Below are 23,658 nucleotides of genomic sequence, written 5' to 3'. Positions count from 1 at the left end.
CACAGGGCAGCTACTCTGGCTATTTCACTCTCAGGAGAACTTGGACAAGGGTAAGAGCAGATTGAGTCCCCTGGCCACAGCTAAGAAGCCTACAGACACAAAGGCAGGGGGTCATCCAGGGTCAGAATAGAGAAACACAATGGGGCGGGGGTGATAGAGAGGCAGGAGAGAGCAGGAGGGAGGGAGAGAAGGACAACAGGAGGGGGTAGGAGAGAGTTAGGGAGCAGTGTGGCTGCCAGCAGAATGGCTGGGGGTGCAGGGGTCCCCGAGGAGCTGGGCAGGCAGGGGAACACCTGCCCAGAGCTGCTCACAGCTCCTATGGCTATTAGCCACCAGCCCAGTTGCAAAGAGAAACACAGTTATTGGAGTGTGCTACAGGAGCAAATGAGCAAAAACCTCAGGGTGCACAGGGAGGTAGAAAGCAGGCCCACAGCGTGCACCCATGACACCCATCACCCATGACATCTGTGTGCACACACACACTGCTGATGTGGGACTGGAATGTGGAGAGACGCATGGAGAAAGGACACCCATGCCTCAGCACAGATGTCAGCCAGAGCGCTCCACCTCTGTTCCAAGAGTCCGTCCCAGGCCTCACAGCCCCACACAGAACATGGCAAACCCCGCCCTGAAGAGCACCAGGGAACTGCCTCGGCCTCCAAGGACTCCTTCCTCCTAACTCAACTCTGCAGCCCAAGACAACAGAGGTCTTCATGCCACACAGCCCCACAGAATCACTCAGCAACAAGCTCTGCTCAAAAATCACTCTTAAGTACTGCTGTACTCTTAAAGCCTAGCTCAATCTCCACGTTTAAAAACTACCTTCTGGGCTGGGGTGTAGCTGAGTGGTAGAGAGCTTGCTCAGCCTGAGGGAGGCCCTGGATTCCATCCCAGCACCACAGAGTAATAGTAACAGCAATAACAGACAATGACAGGTGCATCAACATGCTCACACGCCAGGCACAGACTCCCTCATCCTGCCCTGCAGCTGCCAATCTGCCCCAGATCCACTCAGTCCAGTCAGGTGCCGATGACCAAAAACACTTGAAACAGCTCTGTTTACTATCTCACCAGAGCCAAGTTAATTGCTTGATGAAATTAAAGAAGCAAACTAATATTCTTCCTGGGTAGGTCTATCTCTGAGAAAACAATTCACAGTACTTGAGATGCAAAGAGGATTTCATTCTTTATATATTCTCCACACACACACACACACACACACACACACACACACACACACACACCTCCTATCAGACTCTGCAACAAAGCAAATTTAAAATGTCATTTAATTCTTCTACTCTTCAGACCATGTTAAACTATGTGATTTACTGTGGACAGAGCTGGAGAAACACCTATGCTGTGGACAGCACCAGAACTGGAAGCACGGGCTTGAAAGAACTAGGCACCAGGGCCCGCAAGAGGCTGGCACCATTGCTGGCCTCTAGCCAGAGGGTCAGGGCAGGAGCACAGGCTGCCACGGCTACTCTTCTGTGCTTTATGTATGACCTATTGAAAAGATAACTTTAATTAAAACTTCGGGCGACGATGAAAAGGGAAACAAGGTAGTGAATTAATTCTGAAAGCACAGAGGTAGACTTACAGACACTCAGCTTCTTCGGGATGGAGGTGGTACCTATGTCCGCCTTCGGCTGGTGGCTGAGTAGGTGGCGGCAGGTCAGCGGGGCTCAGTGCAGCAGGGCTGCCCAGGAAGCTGCGCTTGGTTGCATTGGAGATGGGGACAGGAGGCCGGCTACTTTTCTGCTGCAATGCCGTTTTAGCTGCAAAAATAGCAATTTTACAGAAATATTCATATTATTCATGGTTACTTAGAACATAGCAAGAAGCACAGAAAACTACCTGCAGTTTTTTGTTGTTGTTCTTTTTAGATACACATGACAGTAGAGTGTATTTTGACATATTATATGTTCAGGGAGAATAGTTTACTCTAAGTAGGAGCTGGCCAACCCATCTGCCCTTCACAGGGTTCTGGGTAGGCTGCTCGAGCCTGGGCATGATGGTGCAGGTGGTCACTCACCATCTTTCAGCTCCTGAACATCCCTGGGCTGGACGAAGTCTGGCTTGACATTCTCAAACCACCAGAAAAGCTCAGCAATGAAGACCATGAGGTTTGGCTGAAGGGAAGAGGGGCACACCATGAGCCCTCATGAGCCCTGTGAGCACGGTGCTCACGGCCTTGAGACAGGGAGGGGCCACCTTACCTTGAGCACCAGGGGCGCGTAGAGCATGTCTTCCAGGGTGAGGTAGAAGCACTTGCTCAGGTGCTGGTTGGAGAACTCCCTCAGCAGCCGGATGTTGTACAGGCTGTCGGCCAGCGACGGCACCTCCTTCAGACAAATGTCTAGCAGACACAGAGAGGCAGTGTTAGCCTCTGCCCCGAGGGCGTGCACACAGGTGTGACTCTGAACAAAATCACCTTGTTAGTAAGCTTTACACACGACAATAGACACAGGAGGAAAATGCTCAAGGAAAAGCGATGAGATGGCCAACCCTACGCATCCCACAGAAACCCTGAGATTCCAAGGGTGGTCTTCCACTGCGCTCTCCCCTTTGAGTATTTGAGTTTGCAAAAGAGCCTTGCTGCATGTGGTTAGAGAATGGAAGTTTCCTTTGGCAATGGAAACCCTGTGCACACGGTCATGTCCAGATGGCAAGGTGTGGGCAGGGAAAAGCAGAAAATCCAAACTATTAGGGAAGGTCAGAGTCCCCAGACCAGAAGATTGCACAGCATACGTCTCTTCCATGAAACAGAGATCTTTGCTGTCACACTCAGGGGACTCCAATGCAGGATGTCATGCCCTCAATCAGTAAATGTAGTACAGGCAAGGATTCCCTAGGCCACTAAAAAAGGAGACTCTGAGACAGTGTCCCTTGTCAAGACTGTCCCTCGTCCGCCTCTGCTTTGCTGTGAAAGTCATGTTAAAACAGAGGAAGTGCTGGGCTGGCTCTCAGAGGCAGGGCACGTGCCCAGAGTGCACCAGGGCCTGGGCTTCATCCACAGCACCACAACAAACAAAAAGCCCCACGGGGGTAAAAATTTGCTCACCTCACAGATTGTTTCTTTTGCTGAGAAGAAACTTTTTATTTGAGTCCATCCCATTTATTGGTTTTAATTCTTGCACTACAGGAGTCTTGTTAAGGAAGTTGGGGTCTACTTTTTCTTTATTAGGTGTAGGGTCTCTGGTTTAATTCCTAGGTCCTTGACCCACTTTGAGTTGAGTTTTGTGCATGGTGAGAGATAGGAGTTTAATTTAATTTTGTTGCATATGGATTTCCAGTTTTCCCAGCACCATTTGTTGAAGAGGCTGTCTTTTCTCCAATGCATGTTTTTGGTGCTTTGTCTAATATAAGATAACTGTAATCATGTGGGTTAGTCTCTGTGTCCTCTATTCTGTACCATTGGTCCACCAGTCTGTTTTGGTGCCAGTACCAGCAGTTTTTGTTACTATTGCTCCATAGTATAGTTTAAGGCCTGGTACAGTGATGCCACCTGCTTCACTCTTCCTGCTAAGGATTGCTTTCGCTATTCTGGGTCTCTTATTTTTCCAGATGAATTTCATGATTGATTTTTCTATTTCTATGAGGAATGCCATTGGGATTTTGATTGGAATTGCATTAAATCTGTATAGTGCTTTTGGTAGTATGGTCATTTTGATAATATTAATTCTGCCTATCCAACAGCAAGGTAGATGTTTCCATCTCCTAAGGTCTTCTTTGATTTCTTTCTTTAGGGTTCTGTAGTTTTCATTCTATAGATCTTTTACCTCTTTCATTAAGTTCATTCTCAAGTATTTTTTTTTTTTTAGGCTATTGTAAATGGGGTAGTTTTCCTCATTTCCTTCTCAGAGGATTTGTCACTGATATACAGAAATGCCTTTGATTTATGGGTGTTGATTTTAATTTTTTTTAATATTTATTTTTTAGGTGTAGATGGACACAACACAATGCCTTTATTTATTTATTTTTTTAATGTGGTGCTGAGGATCGAACCCGGGTCCCGCCTGTACTAGGTGAGCGCTCTACCGCTGAGCCACAACCCCAGCCCCAAGGGTGTTGATTTTATAACCTGCTACTTTGCTGAATCCTTTTACTAGTTCTAAAAATTTTCTGGTGGAGCTTTTTGGGTCTTCTAGGTATAGAATCATATCATCAGCAAATAGTGCTAATTTAAGTTCTTTTCCTATGCCCCTCATACATCAGATAGAGCACTAATCTCTAGGGTATATAAAGAACAGAAAAAGCTAAACACCAAAAAAAAAACAAGAACCCAATCAATAAATGGGCCAAGAACATGAACAGACACTTCTCAGAAGAGAATATTCAATCAATCAATAAATATATGAAAAAATGTTCATCATCTTTAGCAATTAGAGAAATGCAAATCAAAACTACTCTAAGACCATCCCACTCCAGTCAGAATGGCAGCTATTATGAAGACAAACAACAATAACTGTGGGCGAGGATGTGGGGAAAAAGGCACACTCATACATTGCAGGTGGGACTGCAAATCAGTGCAGCCAATATGGAAAGCAGTATGGAGATTCCTTGGAAAACTTGGAATGGAACCACCATTTGACCCAGCTATCCCTCTCCTCGGACTATATCCAAAGGACTTAAAAACAGCACACTACAGGGACACGGCCACATCAATGTTACAGCAGCACAGTTCACAATAGCTAAACTGTGGAGCCAACCTATAGGCCTTTCAGTAGATGAAAGGATTAAAAAATGTGGCATATATACACAATGGAATATTACTCATCAATAAAAGAGAATAAAATCATGGCATTCGCAGGAATAAAATAAGAATAAAATCATGGATGCAGTCGGAGAAAATAATGCTAAGTTAGCCAATCCCTAAAAAACAAATGTCGAATGTTTTCTCTGATATAAGGTGATTGATTCATAGTGGGGTAGTGAGGGGGAACATGGGAGGAATAGACGAACTCTAGATAGGGCAGAGGGGTGGGAGGGGAAGGGTGCGGGCAGGGGGTTAGCAATGATGGTGGAATGTGATGGACATCATTATCCAAAGTACATGTATGAAGACATGAATTAGTGTGAACATACTTCATATACAAACAGAAATATGAAAAAGTGTGTTCTATATGTGTAATAAGAATTGTGATACATTCCGCTGTCACGTATATAAAAAATAAAAGCAATTAAAAAGGGTGGGGCTGGGATTGTGGCTCAGCAGTAGAGAGCTCGTCTAGGACGTGTGAGGCCCTGGGTTCAATCCTCAGCACCATATAAAAATAAATACACAAAATAAAGGTATTGTGTCCAACTACTTGTGAAAAATAAATATTTTTTTTTAAAAAAAAAGCCCCAAAGAAGTTGGAGTACTCACCTTGGGGCTGGGTGGGGTACTGGGGATTGGATCCCGGGGTACTCTACCACCGAACCACAACCCCAGCCCTTTTATTTTTTATCTTGAGACAGGGACTTGCCAGGTTGCCTAGACTGATCTCAAACTTGAGATCTTCCTGCCTTAGCCTCCCACCCTGCTGGGATTATAGGCATATACCACAATGCCTGGTGCTAACTCATTTGAAATTAACTTTATTTCTAAGTTTAAAAAAATGTTCAAAGGTTTACAAGTATGTACAAATTAGATTGTTTTTCAAGACCTTAACTAGTACTTCTGAGGTCTAGGTGTTTAGTCTAAGGATGGGTGCTGTCTGTCACCAACGAGACTAATCAGTCTTCCCCTCTCCCTGCAGAGTGCAAGACCCTCCCTGCAACAGCAGCCTACAGTCTCTCTTCTGGATTCTGTGTGCACGTCTTTTGTTACAGGTGACTATCCCTGAGCAGGGCCATGCCATCTTAGCTCACAGAAAGTTAAACAAAAGTTGGCATTCACAGAACAAGTGCCCATGTTCTTGTTCTTCAAAGTTAACCTGGCTAGGGCCCAGGTGCAGCTCAATGGGAGAGTGTGCCTAGCAATTGTGAGCTCGGTTTCACCTAGCACTGCAAAAAACAAACAAACAAACAAAAAAAAAACTTGGCTAAAATCTGGAACAATTTAAGCAATGAAATAAATGAATTAAAACCCACTGAATTAAATAAAAATCTATAAGGGCATAAAGATGTATTCTGAAACATGAATAAATAAGCCTATGGGCAAAGGGCGGGCTTCTAGGAGCGGGATGCTATGAACACCACACAGTGGCACGTGGTGAGACTGGACCAGACCTCTGATGAGAACTGGAGTTAAGGCCCCCCGCCTCTCCCACAGACAAGCCAGTCACTATGAAGCCAAGTCACATGGTCAAGTGGGGAAATGCAGCCCACCAGGCCAGCACTGCCAAGGCCACGGGGGCAGCTGTGCTGGAGGGACTTGCCCCACAACAAGGTCACACAAGCTGAAGGCAGAAGCCTGCAGATTCAAGGGAGCCAAGGGAAACCAAGGACCCAGGGGCCAGGAGTGGCCTACAATGCCCCTGCTGCCCAGTGACACAGCACAGTGAGTGGGGAGGCTGGAGGCCTAGTGCACAGAGACCCTGAGCACTGCCTGAAGCAAGCTCACCAAAACAAAGTGCTACGAAACGAGTGCTCTGCCTGGGCCCCCAGGGACTGCAGAAAGTCCCACTGCCTGCCAGTGTCTGTGAAAATACAGGTATTTATTGGATTGGCCATAAATCTGCAGAACACTCTGGAGAAATCATACTTTTCAGGCTTTGACTCGTCACCCAAGAAAGCGAAGTCTTCTTCCAAGCGCCACAGAAAAGCCTGTGGTTTTTTTCTTCCAGTTTTTAAAATACTTCACACTTTTCTCTCACATCCCTTTTGTTGGCTTCACTCCCGGTTCTGAACAGTTCTCCCTGCGTTTTACACAGGACATTCGTACTGGGCAGATGCTGACGGGGTTCACTGCCACCCAGGGAAGGCGCCATGAAGGTTAAGCCACATCTCCAGCAGGCCAGAGCTGCTCCTTCTGGGAGGCCATGTGAACGCGCCTGGCTGCTGCATCCTTGCCGTCTAGCACCTTATGCAGGATTTCCCATCTGTCAGTCAGGAAAGCAGCCCAAATGCCCCTCAGGGGCACAGAAGAGACCACTCTACCCCTAGTGTCAGGGTAAAAGCTCCTCTTAAAAACAGCCAATGGGGGGGGGGGGTGCTGGGATAGAGCTCTGTTGGTAAAGTGCTTGCCTTGCATGCACAAGGCCCTGGGTTCAATCCCCAGAACAAAAAAAGAAAAAAGAAATCCTTAGGGGATATGGCTTCATTGGTAGAGTGCTTGCCTTTCATGTACAGGGCCCAGTTCAATCCTTGCCACCACATTTTAAAAAAAGCAAAACAAGGGGGCTGGGTGCAATGGCGCACGCCTGTAATCTCAGCAGCTTGGGAGGCTGAGGCAGGAGGATCATGAGCTCAAAGCCAGCCTCAGCAAAAACAAGGCACTAAGCAACTCAGTGAGACTCTGTCTCTAAATAAAACACAAAGGGGTGTGGCTCAGTGGCCGAGTGCCCCTGAATTCAATCCCCAGTATCAAAATAAAGAACAAGCTTTTAGTTCACATATTTTTCTTTAGAACTTAAAATTTTTTAATAATTTATTATTTTGCTATTGAATTTGCTTTAATTTTTAAATTTTTCACTTTTAACATGTTACACAAAGTCTTAAACCACGGAGAATTTTTTTAAGCTTAAAAAGTGACTCTGCCTCCCAACCTGGCATGGAGGGGCAGACTACACTCACTGTGCTGTCCTGGTTAGAGTGCCAGGCCCAGGAGGAGGGGCATCTCTAAGGCCCCCTGCAGGGTGGTGGTCAGCTCCAGAGGGAGCTTCCCTTCCCGCAGGTTAGCTGCACAGCACCTGCTTGGGTCCTGCTGCCACTGCTCCGGGGCGTCCTGCCTGCCCGGGTCTACACGCTCCCTGGGGGACGCTCCAGCCCGAGTGCTGGTGCTCCTGCAGCCTCCTTCCTCCCCTTGACAACAAACCACCAGAGCCTCTGGCTCTGGGGCACTGTGGTGTCTCACTCTAGGACTGCCACTGCCATCCCGTCTCATGGGTGTCGGCCTGCGTGCTGTGGCCCTCATAACCATGAGGCCCTGGGTCCTTAAGCCCTGCCAGTGCACCCTGGGCTTTCCCCAGCTGGCTCCTCTGCATCCTCTCCTCCTCTCCCTACGCCCCCTGTGAGCTTCCTCTCCCTGCCCTCATGGCTGTCTTTGGCTCCACTTCTGGGAGAGTTTTTCAAGTGTGTCATGCAGCTTACTAGTGAACTCTGACATTTCAGCAGCCAAGCATGTCCCTTCCCAGAGTTCTTTGGAGTCTGCTTCTGGACATGCTCTGGTCTTAGTCTGTGACACTCAGACCCTCCTTCCAGCATCTGTTCCACTCCTGGGTCTCTGTCCCTCGCCACTGCATCTCCTCCTGTCCCAAACATCAGGGGACCTGTGGTAACCAGCCACAGGAGGATGGAGAGGAAGGCATCAGGAGCATCAGGAAGAAGGCCTGGCTGCAGGTGCCAGGCAGGGGCCAGCTCCTGGCAGAGAACTGCAGGTCCTTAGTGGTAGTCACCCCCCGCCAGCTTTTACACAGAAGACTCCTCCCCACTGCACATACTGGCCCCGTGGAGCCAGGCAAGGAACAGAGACTTGGCAGAGCAGGCCAGATGTGGGGAGCACATCACAGAAACGTCTGATTCGGTGTCCCCCCTCACCTGTGCCTGCCCTGCACTAGGGTCAGTGGCCAGAGGCGCCAGAGTCACCTCTGTTGTGCAGCCCTGGTGCTCTCGCTGGCCACCCCAGGGTTCTGGTGACCTCCCTTCTTCCCTGCTGGGGCTCCTTTGCCCTTCTGTTCTGCTTCTTGGTCGGTGACTTGCTGTTAGGAGTCTGGATGCACCCTGGCTTCATCCAAGAGGGAAGTGCGATTCAGTTCCTCATTCTCCTTGTTCTGAAGTCACTTTTGATTAGAAAAACTTCCATTTTTTCTCTACAACTTTCTCTGGGAACTTTTGTGCACCACGGTGAACCCAGCTCGTGAATTCCCAAGCTGCTTCCTTCTAACAATGCGCAGCAGAGGGCACAGCTCCTCCTGTCTGTCAGGTCGTGGAATGCTGACGTACTCCAAGTGTCTGCCCCACACCCATCTGTCCAGGCACCGCATCGATGCTGGAGCCTGACCAAAGCAGCAGAGGAGGACACCTGCCCATGGAGAGCCTACGCTGGCCACTCCACTGGGATCACAGGAGCCTGGGAGCAGGCCACACCTGTGTGGCTGGTTCCCATGTTCTGCTGGGGTATTCTGGTGTCACTAGGTCTGCAGCCATGTCTTCAGTGGGCTCCATCAAGGTCATCTTCTAGAGGTGCCTGCACATGCACTTCAACAGCTTTGTTTTTTGGTTGTTGATGGACCTTCATTTTATTCATTTATTTTTATTTGTAAGTGGTGCCAAGAATCAAACCCAGCACCTCACACAGGCTAGGCAAGTGCTCTACCACTGAGCCCCAGCCCCAGCTCTCAACTGTTTATTTTTAAAAAGCGCACTCCACGATGGCTGTTGACAGTGTCTCTTCAGCGTCTGTCATGCCGCACGTGGACCTGTGGGCTACTCCTTATAATGCTGTTGCTTTCACCATCTTGACACTCTGCTCCCAGCTGTTCTGGGCTTCAGCACGGCTGTGCCACCCTGCGCTGTTCACCACCAACCACAACCCCATCCCCACTACGTCCTTCAGGAAGAACCGGGTCAGCGGACTGGAAGATAGAGCTGAGAAGGTGTTGAGGGCCACAGCCGAGTCGGGATGACGCATGGCATTATTGCCAGAAGTAGTGGTTGAGAGGTGACGCCAGCGAGCCATTAAGATGATGACTTTTGAGTTCTCGCGGAGTTCCCGTTGAGTTCCGGTTGAGCTCTCATGGGGATTCCTGAAGAGTTCATGTTGGTTGGGGAAGTTCCAGTGGAGGGAGTTCCGGTTGGTGTGTGGTGTGTTCCTGAAGGAGCCACGTGGGTGGCGTTCGGGAGAGTTCCCAGGGAGTGTGCGTGGAATGCTGTTGGAGTTCAGGCAATAAAGTTTCCTGTTTGTAGATACAAATGCTTTGTGGCAGCTCGGTGATTTGTGCCCAGCTAGACTGCCCTGGGTAGGGGAGTGAAGGCGAAAGTGCCCTGGCGAGGCACAGGAGGCCCAGCAAGGCCACTGAGCATCCCCGCGTCTCCCTTAGGCTCTCCGCTCTGCCCTTTGTATCCGTCACCAAGCCACACCTTCTGTTCTCTCCCACCTGTCTTGGTGCTGAGCCTGGGGACAACCATCTCCTTGTGTGGCTTCAGAGGGGAAGCTCTATGCTAGAATTCCCCCTGGTCCCGGCCACTTCTGACACCCACCTTTCCCCAGACACCTACACCACAGAGCAAAGTGCCTCAGCCTTTCTCCCACCCACTTCCTCCTGACCCAGACGGCACTGGGGAGCCTCCTGGAATTTGAGGGTGATCCTAGGGTTGTTCTAGCCCTCTTCCTGAGGCACCCCCTTTGCCCCCCAGCCCACATGTGGGCTCTCCCTGGAGGCAGAGGGGCCTCCCAGCCCTTCAAGTGCAGCTCCATCTTGCGCAGAGCACACACCTGTGGTCCAACTATTCAGGAGGCTGTAGCAATAGGAGCAGTTGAACTTACAAATCTGAAACTAGACCAGCCTGGACAGCACAGCAAGACCCCATCTCCAAAAAAAAAAAAAAGGCAGCTCTGTGTCTATGAGGTGATTCTGTGTGTAAAAAGAACATTATATGGCCAGGTGCTGTGCCATATGCCCGTGCCTATGGCACAGTGATTTGAGAGACTGAGGCAAGAGGATCCTAAGTGTGAGGTCAGCTTCAACAACTTAGTAAGGCTCCTAACAACTTAGCAAGACCTTTTCTCAAAATAAAAATAAAGGGCTGGGGATGTGGCTCAGTGGCTAAGCACCCTGGGTTCAATCCCCAGTACCAAAAAAAAAAAGACTACTACATGGCACACCCATACTCCCACAGGGCACCACGCCACTCAGGGCTGACACTGAGATATTCCCTGTGGGCGCTGCTTGGGGCTCGCCCCTGGCCTTCTGCTTGTCTGTTCCAGAAAGAAGGGCACTTGGCAAACCCCAATCGTTTAGGATCCGTGTCCCCAGAGCACCCTGGCAGACAACTATCCCTGCCACTCATAGCCACCTGCTTCTTCCTCTACCCACCATAGGCCACCAGCTGACAGGTAAACAGGCTGAACCTGGCAGGGAACTCTGCGTCCCCAAGCCAAGTTGGAGCTGTCTGAGGTCAGCTAGAGGAAGGGTCTCCAGCCTGCATCGCAACTCAGGTGAGACCCAGGCCTGGAACGGTCCCCAGACACTGTCCACATGTGCTCTCTCCCCGGAGCCCTGCCTGCGAGCAGCAGCTGGTGTCAAGGTGCACACCTCGGCCTGGAGGAAGTGCTCCACTCACCGTCCAGCTTCATCTGTTCTGGGCAGTAATAGTGGACAACCGCCAAGAGAGCAGCCCCGTCGCTGCCGTCTCGCATCAAGTCCTCCAGCAACGGGAAGCAGGGCGCCTGCCGAGCCGAGAGGTGTTCTCGCCGATAGCGGACCTGCAGTTGACAGAAGGAGAAGGGTCTTCGCGGGAGGCACGCTGCTGCAGCAAGGACCCGCGGGGCACTGGAGACGGGACAGCAGCGGTAATCCCCGCGAGAGCCCAGTATCCGGACCCCACACAACCAGACACCTGTCCACATCTCCACCCAGGACTGTGCATGGTGGCAATGATGAAGGCTCACGCTGCCAAGGCTAATCCAACTACACTGCCGCTGCACCAGGCACACCATGACAGAGGCAGGAGGCACGTCTACACTACCAGGAGCCAACAGCGACAAACCAACGAGAAACAAGTTAAGTGGTGAATGTCCTGATGCTTGGAAGAGCGAGCTCGTCACTTTCCTAAGGTTAGCAACATGAACTGTGGTCATTACAAAAACCAAAAATCAGAATTATTATAGTGTCAGAGAAATTCCAGAAACCAGTTTAGACAAAATTTCTCATAATGCAACCGTCAGCCACTCTAAGAAATACAACAAAGCATCAGGAAACTAAATCCGTGCAAGGTGTTCATAAAACAAACACTTGGTCAAGGCTCCCACACTTCTGCACTCAGAGGAACCACGTGCCAGGTATCCGTAGCAGGTGGGTCCCTCGGCTCTATGCCCCCATCTGCTGAGCATGGCCGGTCAGTAAAAGGGCCTGCAGTGCACTCACGTCTCCTGTGTCGGCAGCCCAGTGCAGCGTTAATGCACAGCATTTCCAGCTGGCCACATTTTCTCCAGAAGGAGAACTAGAGGAAGAAACCCAGCTGTCTACAATAAGGACTGTGGATTTCTGAGAGTTCTGCAGATGAGTCCAACTTGGAGAACTGTCTCGGCAATCTAGAAATTTCGAGTTGATATCTTGGTAAGTATATTGTGTAGAGTATCAATCAGTACTTGTCCCAAGCATAAAATGTCCCAAGCTCCCGATGTTCTTCTAAATTTAGTGGTAAGGCTTGTTTTATGTCCATGGAACGGCCAGCACACACTCTAACTTGTTTCTCAGAGCCCCCGGCACTTGATCCCACAGGCACCCGCCTCATACTGTACCACACGTGCAAAGTCCACGGGTTCCAGCATGCAGTGTGCAATGGCATGCTCCAGGCCAGGCTTCCAAGGCAGCACACACGCAGTGGGCACGGCATGCAGCAAAGCAGATGGATTCTCGATTACAGATGGAGGCATGGGTGAAAGCGGGCGGTGCACTGTCTCCCGCTGCAGCCGTGCAGACCCGGCTCTGCAAACCTCAGGCTGCCCGTACTAAGGCAAACCTTCCTCCTGCCCATCCTCACCCAGCCTCTCCTTGCTGCCACCCACCAACATCAGGGAGGATGGTACTAAGCTCTCCTCTAAGGGAAACCTCCAGGGTCACTGTTCTTGGTCATGTGTTTCTGTTTCCACGAAACTCATCAGAGGCGGCACTCCCCGTGGGACAGCTCCATGTGAGCCCACGCCTAAACCACTTCTGGATCAGGCTGAGAGAGATGCAGGCCTCCATAGGGTGATTTCCTCTCCTTCCTCTTTAACACATCCAGAGAACAGCAAGGTCCCCCACTTAGGGAGGCCCAAGATAATCTGGGCCAAATAATGAAGCTATAGCACACAGGCAGCCGAAGGGGCTCAGAGAGGCCAACTAAGAAAGTTGTGTGTCCCGAAGTTCAGGGGCAGGCTCCACCCAGTGCCACAGCACCGACAAGGGCAGGCAGCAGGTTGGCTCCTCTGCAGAGTAGGCCACCAGGCGGCCCTCAGCTGGATCACTGACTCCTACTCCACAAGGTGACTGGCTTCTTCCTCTCACATGAAAAGTCACCCAACTCCAGGAGCTCGCATCTGTGCTGACCTAACTTAGATCGTTGCCTGGGAATACAGGCACACCTCTCTGCCCACTCCACAAAGGCCCAGGGAGAAGGCCACAAAGAGGACAACAGAGAAACAGAAATACTGGAAAAGCCCTCTCTGTTGTCCACCTGCACCCTGCAAGTGAGCCATCATCCCAAGCAGACAACCCAGCGCAGGCATACTAGAGGTGTCACATTTGAGCCCCATCAGACAAGGGAACATCGGAAGGACGTGTGACCTACGAAAAGCAACAGGGCCAGTGGGCCATCATCCACCTCTGTGTCTACCAGGAAGGGACACATTGTGTCAGTCACACTACACTGTCCACCTACAGAAGCCACTGAGACTGGGAGAAGCATAGCTGGGCTCCAAAGTGCCACACTGCCACCCTGCTCACTACAGAGTGGAACCACCCCCCGTGGACATTTAAATCAACAAACAAACAAAAACAGAACAGTTCTGGGTGCGAGCAGCTCTATGGAAGCGCGTGATGGCAACAGGATGCTCTCAGTGGCAGCTGAGGCTGGAGCACTTACGGGCACTAACTTCCAATACCACTTGGAGGGAGACTGCTCAGGAAGCAGGAAGGAAGGTGAGAGGAGCGTCAGCAGAGCAGGTCCACGGGCGGCAGGCGCGCTCACACGGCACCCACCCGGCAGAGGGGGTGGGACAGCCTCAGTGAGTCAAAGCTTTCCACTGGACAGGACCTCAGCACACCACATCGCCCAGGCGGTTCAAGGGGAAGGTGACACACCCTGCTACCTTTGCAAAGAATGCCTTGGCACTTGGGAAGGCTGGGCACCAAGGCAAGAAGTCCACTCCAAGTGGGGAGCACCTGGTCTGTGTCTACACATGCACACGTCTGAGGGCCAAGGAGGCACGGTGCCCACAAGCCAGACCAGGGAGGCGCCTGGCCACAGCCCGTGTGTAATGCTGGTCGTGGGGAGAGGAAGCCATGAGGGGAGGCAGGACCTGGCTCTCCAGGGGGAGATGGCACAGGCTGGTGGCATCGTGCACACACCTAACTGAGGCAGACTCACCACACAGGTGCTTGGCAGAAGAGAAAATGACGCCAGGGTAAGAGACTAATGCCCAGATCGTGTGACACGCCCATCTGCACCATTCTTCAACACACACATTGCCACCTGATACCTGGTACCAGGCTTCCCAGACAGCCACCAGTCCCACTATACCCCAGGGGCCACCTCGGGGATGTACAGAGGCACCGCTGGCACTGGGCGGTCTCTCCTCCTTTGCTGATGTTCAGAAGCTAACTCCCAGGAAAGCCTACACCCCTGACTCAGAGCTCCCCCACCCGCACCCAGTACACCTGCACCCTCCTGCAGGCAAAGCACCACGACCCCTTTCCAGGGATGGGTGGAAGGGAGACAAATCGCCCATGGTCAGCCCTCACCGAGGCACTGAGAACAAGGCTGCTGGGAGAATCCAAGAGGCTGGCTTCATTTTTGGTGAGTTACAAGAATAAGCAAGTAGTAGCTGCAGGTCAAATTCTTTAAAACTAGGATTAACAATAACAGTGCATTCCAGAGAAATTAAATTTGCTCTTTACCTTTTGATGAGCTGGACTTTCCAGTAATTGCTGTTTTAATTTAACTTCCTTCTCTGTTATTTCTCTCATTTTAAGATTTACCTAAAGTAGAAGAAGAATGTGTTAAGAAGGAGGCTTCTACATCCCTGGTACCTTCACCTCCATCTTCCCTCCCAGAGAGCCCCATGACACAGACACAGAGATGGAGGGGTTTCACATGACCCAAGGCTGGCCATGGATAATAATGTCAGCCAGCCTTGGCAAGGAGACTCACATGCCTCCTGGCGCCAGCGCAAGGCTGTCCTTCAGCACACACAGCCAACACCTTTGGCAGGTGTGCTCAGAACAGGCTGGCCTGACTGGGCATAGGTCCCACCTGACCTAACCACCAGGAAACAACTCTCAGCAAATTTCATGCTAAAAGCTGAGCTATACACCATTAAAAACTAGAGACATGCGTACTCTCTCTTCCCCCAACTGCACAGATGAGATGAGAAGGGAAAAACGTGCATCCACACTAGGGGTGTGGTCCAAGCTGTAAGCAGAAGGCGCAGGGCTAGTCATCCCCAGACCGGAGCACACGCTACTCCTGCAAACCACAGCAATGAGAAAGAAGCTGCTCTGAGATCCAAGGGAAGGACACAGGGAGTCTCGATAACATGTAAAGAAAACATGGATTAGAAAGCAGAAAAAAGACAAATCTCAGTCTTATAAACAGGATTATATCTAATCAAGACAGACAAACCTGAGATAAATGCTCAATCTTTGAAAAAGAGAACCACTGTACAAAGTACCAAGCAGCCAGGCATGGGGCAGGAGCTCACAGGCTCCAGGCCAGCCTGGGTGGCTTAGCCAGGCCCTATCTCAAAGTGAAGTAAAAGGCAGGGGTGGCTGGGGACACAGCTCTTGGTAGACACTTGCCTAGCACATGCGCAGCTCTGGGTTACATCCCCAGTACTGCAAAAAGGAAACAAATACAAAAGCATATCCTCCTACTTAAAGTGAAAATTAATTTCAAAATTCCGAAGAAATGGTCATGTAAAGGAAAATATAATTGTTATTTACAAAAAATCACCAAGGAGGAGACTAAATCTGGCAAATTAAACATCTGCCTGTATTTCTGAACCACACAGACCAGGAAAATTTAAAAGCTGGAAACCCACAGAGGAAAGGAGATAGAAGAGAGCTCAGCAAGAAGGGTGATGGGCAAGCTGGGCCCTGGGAGCTGAGCCAGAGGGGTGGAGGGTGGGAATGAGAGGCCAGCGCCTCCATCCTTGTCCTGGGGCCTGGAGCTGTGAACAGAAGACTGCCTTCCAAAGGCAGAATTGGGCAAGGACGGTCACCCAGTTTCACCCACACCAAGGTATACTCCAGTAGCAGGAACCACCTCTCGTCCTGGGGAAAGAATACCGGCCTAGGATTCCACATACAACAGCAGTTCTCTCTGAACAGGAGAGAACCACCAGTAAGAGTGCCACAGGACCTATGCATAGGGGGAGAAAGCGACACAGAAACACGGACACTCAGGCAGCTGACGCGGGGCAAACACGTCCAGGATCTGCACAAGGTCAGAACTACACCCACCAAATGCCAAGCACCTGATGGTGCAGAACCAAGGCAGAGAACTGCCAGCCCTCCACACAACCAGGGAAATGACACTGGCTGTCACTGGACTCTACCCCACTAACTGCCCTATTTTACCTACAATCCTCTTGGGGGCAGCAAACACTGGTGGGTTTACTGAAGTGTGGGAAGCCATTTCTGACACGTGATTGGGTGGCTCCCGTTAAGGGTCTGAGGCGCTTTGGCTGTGTCGAAGCTTTCCCGACCCTTTCCTGATGAGAGAACCCATCCGTGTGGGGGTGTGCCTGACCACTGACCCCGGGGGCCCAATCACTGACCCTGACCTTGGAGTGCAGTCCCCCCTCAGCCTTCATTGGATGGAATTCTCCCCTGAATCTCTTGTTCCCCAATAAAGGGCTACTCCCAGGCGTGTTCACTCTCTCTCTCTCCTGCTAGCCCTGAGTAATCCTTGCTGCCCTGCTGGGCGGTTAGAGGAGGGAACCAGAGAGGGGAGCCGTCTCAGACCTAGCAATAGAAATAAGGTAACTGAGTCTGTGTGTTTTATTTCGATCTCTTCTAGCTAACTTTATGCCTAGAACCTCATTAATGAAACCACTGCACAGGCCGCATGGTGGAATTGGCGCCCAACGTGGGGCATTCTAGATTAGTTAGATTGAGTGGGAGCGTGCTATAAAGATAAGGATAAAAATAAAGGAAGAGGTGACAAATTGGGTCACAAAAGTACGTGGAGTTATTGAAGGAAAGAGACCTTAAATTAATTAAAATGGGAAATTCAACTTCTACGGATAAGGAAATGTATCTGACTATTTTAGACAGTATAATTAATCAGAAAGGAAAACAGATAAAGAAAACTCAGTTATTACAATTCTTAAAGATTGTAGGTGAATATTGTCCTTGGTTTTGTCAACAAGAGTCTCCAAATTTACTTACTTGGGAGAAATTAGGAAGAAAATTACAAAGAGTCTGTCTTTCTAATGAACTACCTGGAGGCATAGAAAATATTCAGAAAACTTGGACGGCTCTAAAAGTTTGTCTTTTTGAATATATGGGCCAGAGTTCGTGGCCCCCTGAGGACCTCTTAAAAGGCATTCAAAGAGCTGTTACGTCTATTCAAATGGAAAATCAGCCTGAGGCTAAGTTAATTCCCTTTCCCTTAAGCCCTTTAAAAACAAAGGCACTAGGGGCCAAGCCAAAGGTTAAAAATGTGAAATTAAACTTGCAAGATCAGGCTAGCCCGCAGGGGGATTGTAGAGAGCAGCATCATACAGGAGAAACATCCGAAATCCTAGAAAGCCCTCCGGAAGAGGTAGCCGATCTTCCTAGAGAGGAAAATATGGAAGAGATTCCTAGAGGGGCTCAGAGTTCTTCTCAACCACGTGGTTTAGAAACCCAAATTCAAAATGGCGATAGTGCAGAGTCTGACCATGTCTCACAGTCTGAGGAAGAAGAATCAGACGTTGAAATTCAAGACTTACAGAGAAATTTCAATAGGCTGCGTTTAACACCGCCTGCCCAGACTATTCGAATTCGGCCAGTACCTACTAAAAGAACAAAATTTAACAGGTATGCTGGATTAAAAATTACTTTTCTTACCCCAGTCCAGCGAGGTATTAAGAAGGCTCAAGAATTGGGGGAAGATACTAGCGGTTTTCACCTTTTTCCAGTTTTTGAGCAAGTTAATGAGCAAGATCAGAGAGTTAGAGTTCATGTTGTAATCCCATTTAAAACCATTAAGGAACTAAAAAGTGCATGTGAGACATATGGTCCAAATTCGCCTTTTGTACAGAGCCTGATAGAAAATATTTGCTCACAACCCCTTCCTCCTAGCGAGTGGATTTCTTTAGCCAGATCTTGTCTGAGCGGGGGAGATTTCTTACTTTGGAGGACTTACTGGACTGATTTTTGTACTGAACAGGCAGAGAGAAACAAAAGACAAGATATAGAAACGCCAGTAGAGATGTTTTTAGGGACTGGAGATTTCGCTGATTTAGAAAGACAGTTAAATTATGATTTTGTAGTATACAATCAAATAACTGATTGTGCAAAAGGTGCTTGGAGACAGATCGTCTCCAAGGACCAATCCAATTTAGTTCTTACCAAAATCAGACAGGGTGCCAGTGAAACTTATTCAGATTTCGTAGCCCGATTGTATCAGGCTGCAAACAGGTCCATCGGGGACCCGGGAGCGAGCGAGTTTATTGGCTTTTGAAAACTCGAATAGATACTGTCAGGATATTCTCCGGCCACACCATAAAAAAGGGACAATTTCTGAGTATATCCGCCTGTGTTCTGACACAGACTCTACTCAATTGCAGACAGTAGCCTTAGCCGCGGCACTAAAAGAAACTTTGAGGCCACAGGATTTAAGACAAAAGTCCCACGGGAGATGTTACGTTTGTGGGAAAAATAATCATTTTGCGCACAAGTGTTGCATGCGTGATTTTAAGTTCAGGGCTCCATCTACTGGCGATAATAGATATTGCAGGACTCAGCCCCATACGGTGGATCTAGATGGCGCGGATGAGCCCGCCTTCTTGTCATCATTTCCACCTGGGCGGAACACAAACTTCCGGTCAGCCCCCCCTCCTCCCCCCCCCCACAGAGAATGAGGAAGTAGGTGGTCGCGCAATGTGACGTCATCGTGCCGACCATGGGGGCCGCCATCTTTAATTTTACCAGAGCGGAACAAACAGTTTCCGTACAAACCCCTAATGATTTTCAAGGCTTTTAAGAGAGATTAATTGGCTACAGCTATCCTTAAAACTAACTACTTCTAAATTAAGTCCTTTATTTCAGATATTACAAGGAAATCCCTCTCCAACCTCTCCACGTCCACTAACCTTGGAAGCTAAAACAGTGTTCAGGAGAGTGGAAAATGCAATTAAAAATGCACAGCTTACTAGAATTGATCCTAAAGAAATAGTGTATTTATTAATATTTCCAACTGAGCATACCCCAACAGGAGCCATATGGCAAAGATTAGGAGTTATTGAGTGGATTTATTTATCCCACTCCCCTCAAAAAACATTAATTCCTTTTCATGATTCTATAGCTCAATTAGTAATTAAAGGTAGAACTAGGATTTGACAATTAATTGGATCTGAGCCTGATATTATAATTATTCCATTTTCTGTTCCACAGACTAATTGGCTTTTTCAAACTTCTAGCTCATGGCAGATAGCTTTTGCTGACTTTCCTGGCCAGATAGATAGCCACTATCCTCGTGATAAGATTATACAATTTGCATCATTAACGTCACTTATTTTTCCAAAGATTGTGCGTGCCTATCCTATAGATGAAGCTTTATCGGTGTTCACGGATGGTTCCAACTCAGGTAAAGCAGGTTTTTATAGCCGTGTTCACACAGAGGTAATACAAACTTCTTATACTTCTGCCCAAAGAGCAGAGCTTCAAGCTCTGATTTGTGCCTTAGATTACTTTTCAAATGAGCCTATATTTATTCTGACAGCTTATATGCAGTCGGAGTTACCAAAAATATTGAAACCTCAGTTATTGGGTATACTTCATCACAGGAGTTATATGAGTTATTTCATAATTTACAAAAGAAAGTGCTAATGTGAAAGTACCCATGTTTCATAGGACATATACGTGCCCATACTAATCTTCCTGGACCTCTAGTTTCAGGTAATGACAAAATTGATAAGTTAATAGCTTTTTGTCAACAGATGTCTTCATATGACTGTGCACTAGCTTCCCATTCCTTGCATCATCAAAATGCTTCTAGCTTACATAAAAAGTTTAATATTACTAGAGAACAAGCTCGTCAAATTGTAAGCCAATGTCCTAAGTGTGTTATCCACACTCCATCTCTGCCATCAGGGGTAAATCCCCGTGGATTAAAACCAAATCAGATATGGCAAATGGATGTAACTCATATTCCTCAATTTGGTAAGCAATGTTATGTACATGTCATAGTGGATACTTATTCTAGATTTACTTTTGCCACAGCACGTACTAAGGAAAATACTTAACATGTAATTTCTCATTGCTTAGCAGCTTTTTCCGTTTTAGGGTGCCCTATGCAGATTAAAACAGATAATGCTCCAGCTTACGTAAACTCTTCTTTTCAACAATTTTGCCAAGAGTTTAAAATTAATCATAAAACAGAAATTCCTTATAACCCCCAAGGTCAAGCCATTGTGGAACGAGCTCATTTATCTATTAAGCTTCAATTACAAAAATTAAAAGGGGGGAATAGAGTTGCGACTCCCCAAAATAGCCTTAATCATGCCTTGTTTGTTTTAAATTTTTTAAACTGTGACGCAGAAGGTCACACTGCTGCTGAGAGACAAATGTCTCCCTCAGTAACAGGCCCTTTAGGCAGAGTTTTGTGGAAAGATTTACAGACTGGTCAGTGGAAAGGGCCGGACCCGGTGATAATGCGGGGCAGAGGTCATGCTTGTATTTTCCCAGAAAAAGCTTTCCGTCCTATTTGGGTGCCTGAACGTGCTATCAGACATGGAAGAGATAGAACCCAGATTCAAGCGACTGAGGATCGACCCGGAGGAGCCACTACCCAGGAGGAGGAGATATCGAAAAAAAGATGAAAAAAGATGAAGAAAGACCAGATTGAACCAGCTGAAAAGCTGATTTCGTGGGAAGACGTGAAGAAGCTTGAATTTCCCAGGCTTCCCGAATACTTCGACACCTAGGAAAGAACAGGACCCCAGTCTTGATGGTAGCGACAGTAATTGCCCTACTGGGCTGTCAGGTAAAGGGGAATCAAGTAGACACTTATTGGACATATTTCCCAGATCCACCCCTGGTACACCCAGCTGTGTGGACTGGAGAATCTATTCCAGTATTTACTAATGACTCATTCATGATGGGAGGATTTACAGATACTCATATTACTCCCAATCATGTGACTAGATTTAATTATTCTGGCTACAGTGCCCAATTACCTTTGTGTTGGTCACATGATAAACATGCTGGCTGTCTGAAAGTATCATTCGAAGAAAAGACAGCGATTGGTAAACCTAGACTGACAAATAATTCTATTTATGGAGACTTAAAACCTAATACTAGATCAGTAATTAAGATGGGACTTTCCCATAACAAGCCAGTCATTTCTGCAAAACCTCCACAGATACCCCACTGTCCAAATAGTTCTACAATTGAAATTGGCACCTTTCCTAAATGGATGGATTGTGTAAATACCTTTCCTGTACAACATAAGGTGTCTAAAGATAGTGGGTATATTTTAGACTGGTCTCCAAAAATTGATAAGAGACAATTACGAAGAAATTCTGCTATGACACCTGCAGGATTTGTTAGTAATATTTTGACTTATAGTGAAGGAGGTGTTCAAAAAGATATTTGGCGTTTAATTGCTGCCTCAGAATTTTTACATTTTACAGATAAACCTTTACCAAAATTTGTCGGCAAGAACTGTAAAGAGGGATCTTGCTATGGCTTACGAGCTTGTGTCCAATCTCCTTATGTTTTAATTATTGGGAATGTAAAAGTTGAATGGATAGATGACAGATATATTGTTACTTGTAATAAGTGCAACCTAACCAATTGTATTACTAGGTATAATGGAGGAAAAGGAGTGCTGATACTTCATCAGCCCTCTTTCGTTTTATTACCTGCTAATATTTCAGAGCCATGGTATGCTGATGCTAGTCTACAAGTCTTGCAGCAAATTCATGCCCAGCTAACAAGACCTAAACGTGCTATTGGAGTCATAATTGTTGGTGTTTTAGCGCTGGTCTCGTTTATTGCCTCAACTGTCTCTGCGTCTCTGACATTGTCTCTCTCGGAATATTCAGCATGCAAAATTTCTTAATAATTTAGCTCAAAATACTTCCAAGGCTCTGCGTAATCAAGGAAATATTGATGAAAGGATTGAAACTAAATTAAACGCCTTAGAGGCGACTGTTATAGACATAGGTAATGAACTTTCAGCCTTAAAATTCAAAGAAAGGCTTAAATGCCATGCTAATTATAAGTATGTATGTGTTACAGCTGCCAAGTACAATGCTTCTCTCTGGGATTGGGAGAAGGTTAAAAACCATTTATTAGGTATTTGGCAAAATAGTAATAATAGCTTGGATATTCTGGAACTTCATTACCATATCCAAGACATTCAAAATAATAGAGCTGATTTTTCAGATCCTTCTTCTTTGGCTAACCAAATATTGAAGGAGTTAAATGGATTCAACCCTGGAAATATTCTTAAACACTCCGCTTGGTACATTATTGGATTATTCTCTTTGCTGTTAATTCTCTTTTGTGTTGTAACTATAGGATGGCGAGTCTTCAAATCAAGAATCCAGAAACTCCAGAGAGTGAACCGCCACCTCATTGTTAAGAAAAGGAAAGGGGAATATGTGGGAAGCCATTTCTGACACGTGATTGGGTGGCTCCCGTTAAGGGCCTGAGGCGTTCTGGCTGTGTCGGAACTTTCCCGGCCCTTTCCTGATGAGAGAACCCATCCGTGTGGGGGTGTGCCTGACCACTGACCCCGGGGGGCCCAATCACTGACCCTAACCTTGGAGTGCAGTCCCCCCTCAACCTTCATTGGATGGAATTCTCCCCTGAATCTCTTGTTCCCCAATAAAAAGCTACTCCCAGGCGTGTTCACTCTCTCTCTCTCCTGCTAGCCCTGAGTAATCCTTGCTGCTCTGCTGGGCGGTTAGAGGAGGGAACCAGAGAGGGGAGCCGTCTCGGATCTGGCAATAGAAATAAGGTAACTGAGTCTGTGTGTTTTATTTCGATCTCTCCTAGCTAACTTTTATGCCAAGAACCTCATTAATGAAACCATTGCGCAGGCCGCATGGTGGACTGAAGCTCAATGCGCTCTTCAGTGTAATGTCTTTACATCCTACGTGACCACATGGGGAACAGGCCCTCAGCTCCTCTGCTATGTGGCAATCAAAGTGCCTGGTGATCCAGGCCCTGCAAGTCTGTCAGACACGGTGTCAAGCCACCAACTGCTAGATGTGGAATGGAGGATGTCTGTTATCAAAGCATTTGCCAGAGTCTGTTGCTTGGATAAAATAACGAATCTCAAACAAAAACTAAAATTTTGGAACATTTGTTTCTACAACCCAAAGCTAGATGGCACCCACAAAAGGTGACATGTAGGAGATCTACTTTG

The 23,658-nt window shown here is 47.9% G+C and overlaps 1 protein-coding gene across 7 annotated transcripts in view; it reads right to left on the bottom strand.

Moving 5' to 3' along the window:
- CAMSAP1 (calmodulin regulated spectrin associated protein 1) overlaps positions 1 to 23,658 on the bottom strand; it is a 70,585-nt gene that overhangs the window by 17,828 nt on the left and 29,099 nt on the right. For 4 of the 7 annotated variants that reach the window (XM_081281492.1, XM_081281487.1, XM_081281486.1 and 1 more), the window contains exons 4-9: positions 14,970 to 15,050; positions 13,936 to 13,968; positions 11,431 to 11,572; positions 2,220 to 2,359; positions 2,036 to 2,132; positions 1,601 to 1,778 (exon numbers count right to left, since the gene is read on the bottom strand). In XM_081281492.1, coding sequence (XP_081137618.1) covers positions 1,601 to 1,778; positions 2,036 to 2,132; positions 2,220 to 2,359; positions 11,431 to 11,572; positions 13,936 to 13,968; positions 14,970 to 15,050 — 671 coding nt within the window. The remainder of the gene's footprint in view (positions 1 to 1,600; positions 1,779 to 2,035; positions 2,133 to 2,219; positions 2,360 to 11,430; positions 11,573 to 13,935; positions 13,969 to 14,969; positions 15,051 to 23,658) is intronic. The other 3 variants (XM_081281488.1, XM_081281489.1, XM_081281490.1) reach the window with 2 other exon arrangements.

The sequence above is a fragment of the Spermophilus citellus genome (genome assembly GCF_964194105.1).
Source record: "Spermophilus citellus genome assembly, chromosome: 2".
Taxonomy (NCBI): Eukaryota; Metazoa; Chordata; class Mammalia; order Rodentia; family Sciuridae; genus Spermophilus; species Spermophilus citellus.
This window is presented reverse-complemented; position numbering and strand designations above follow the sequence as displayed.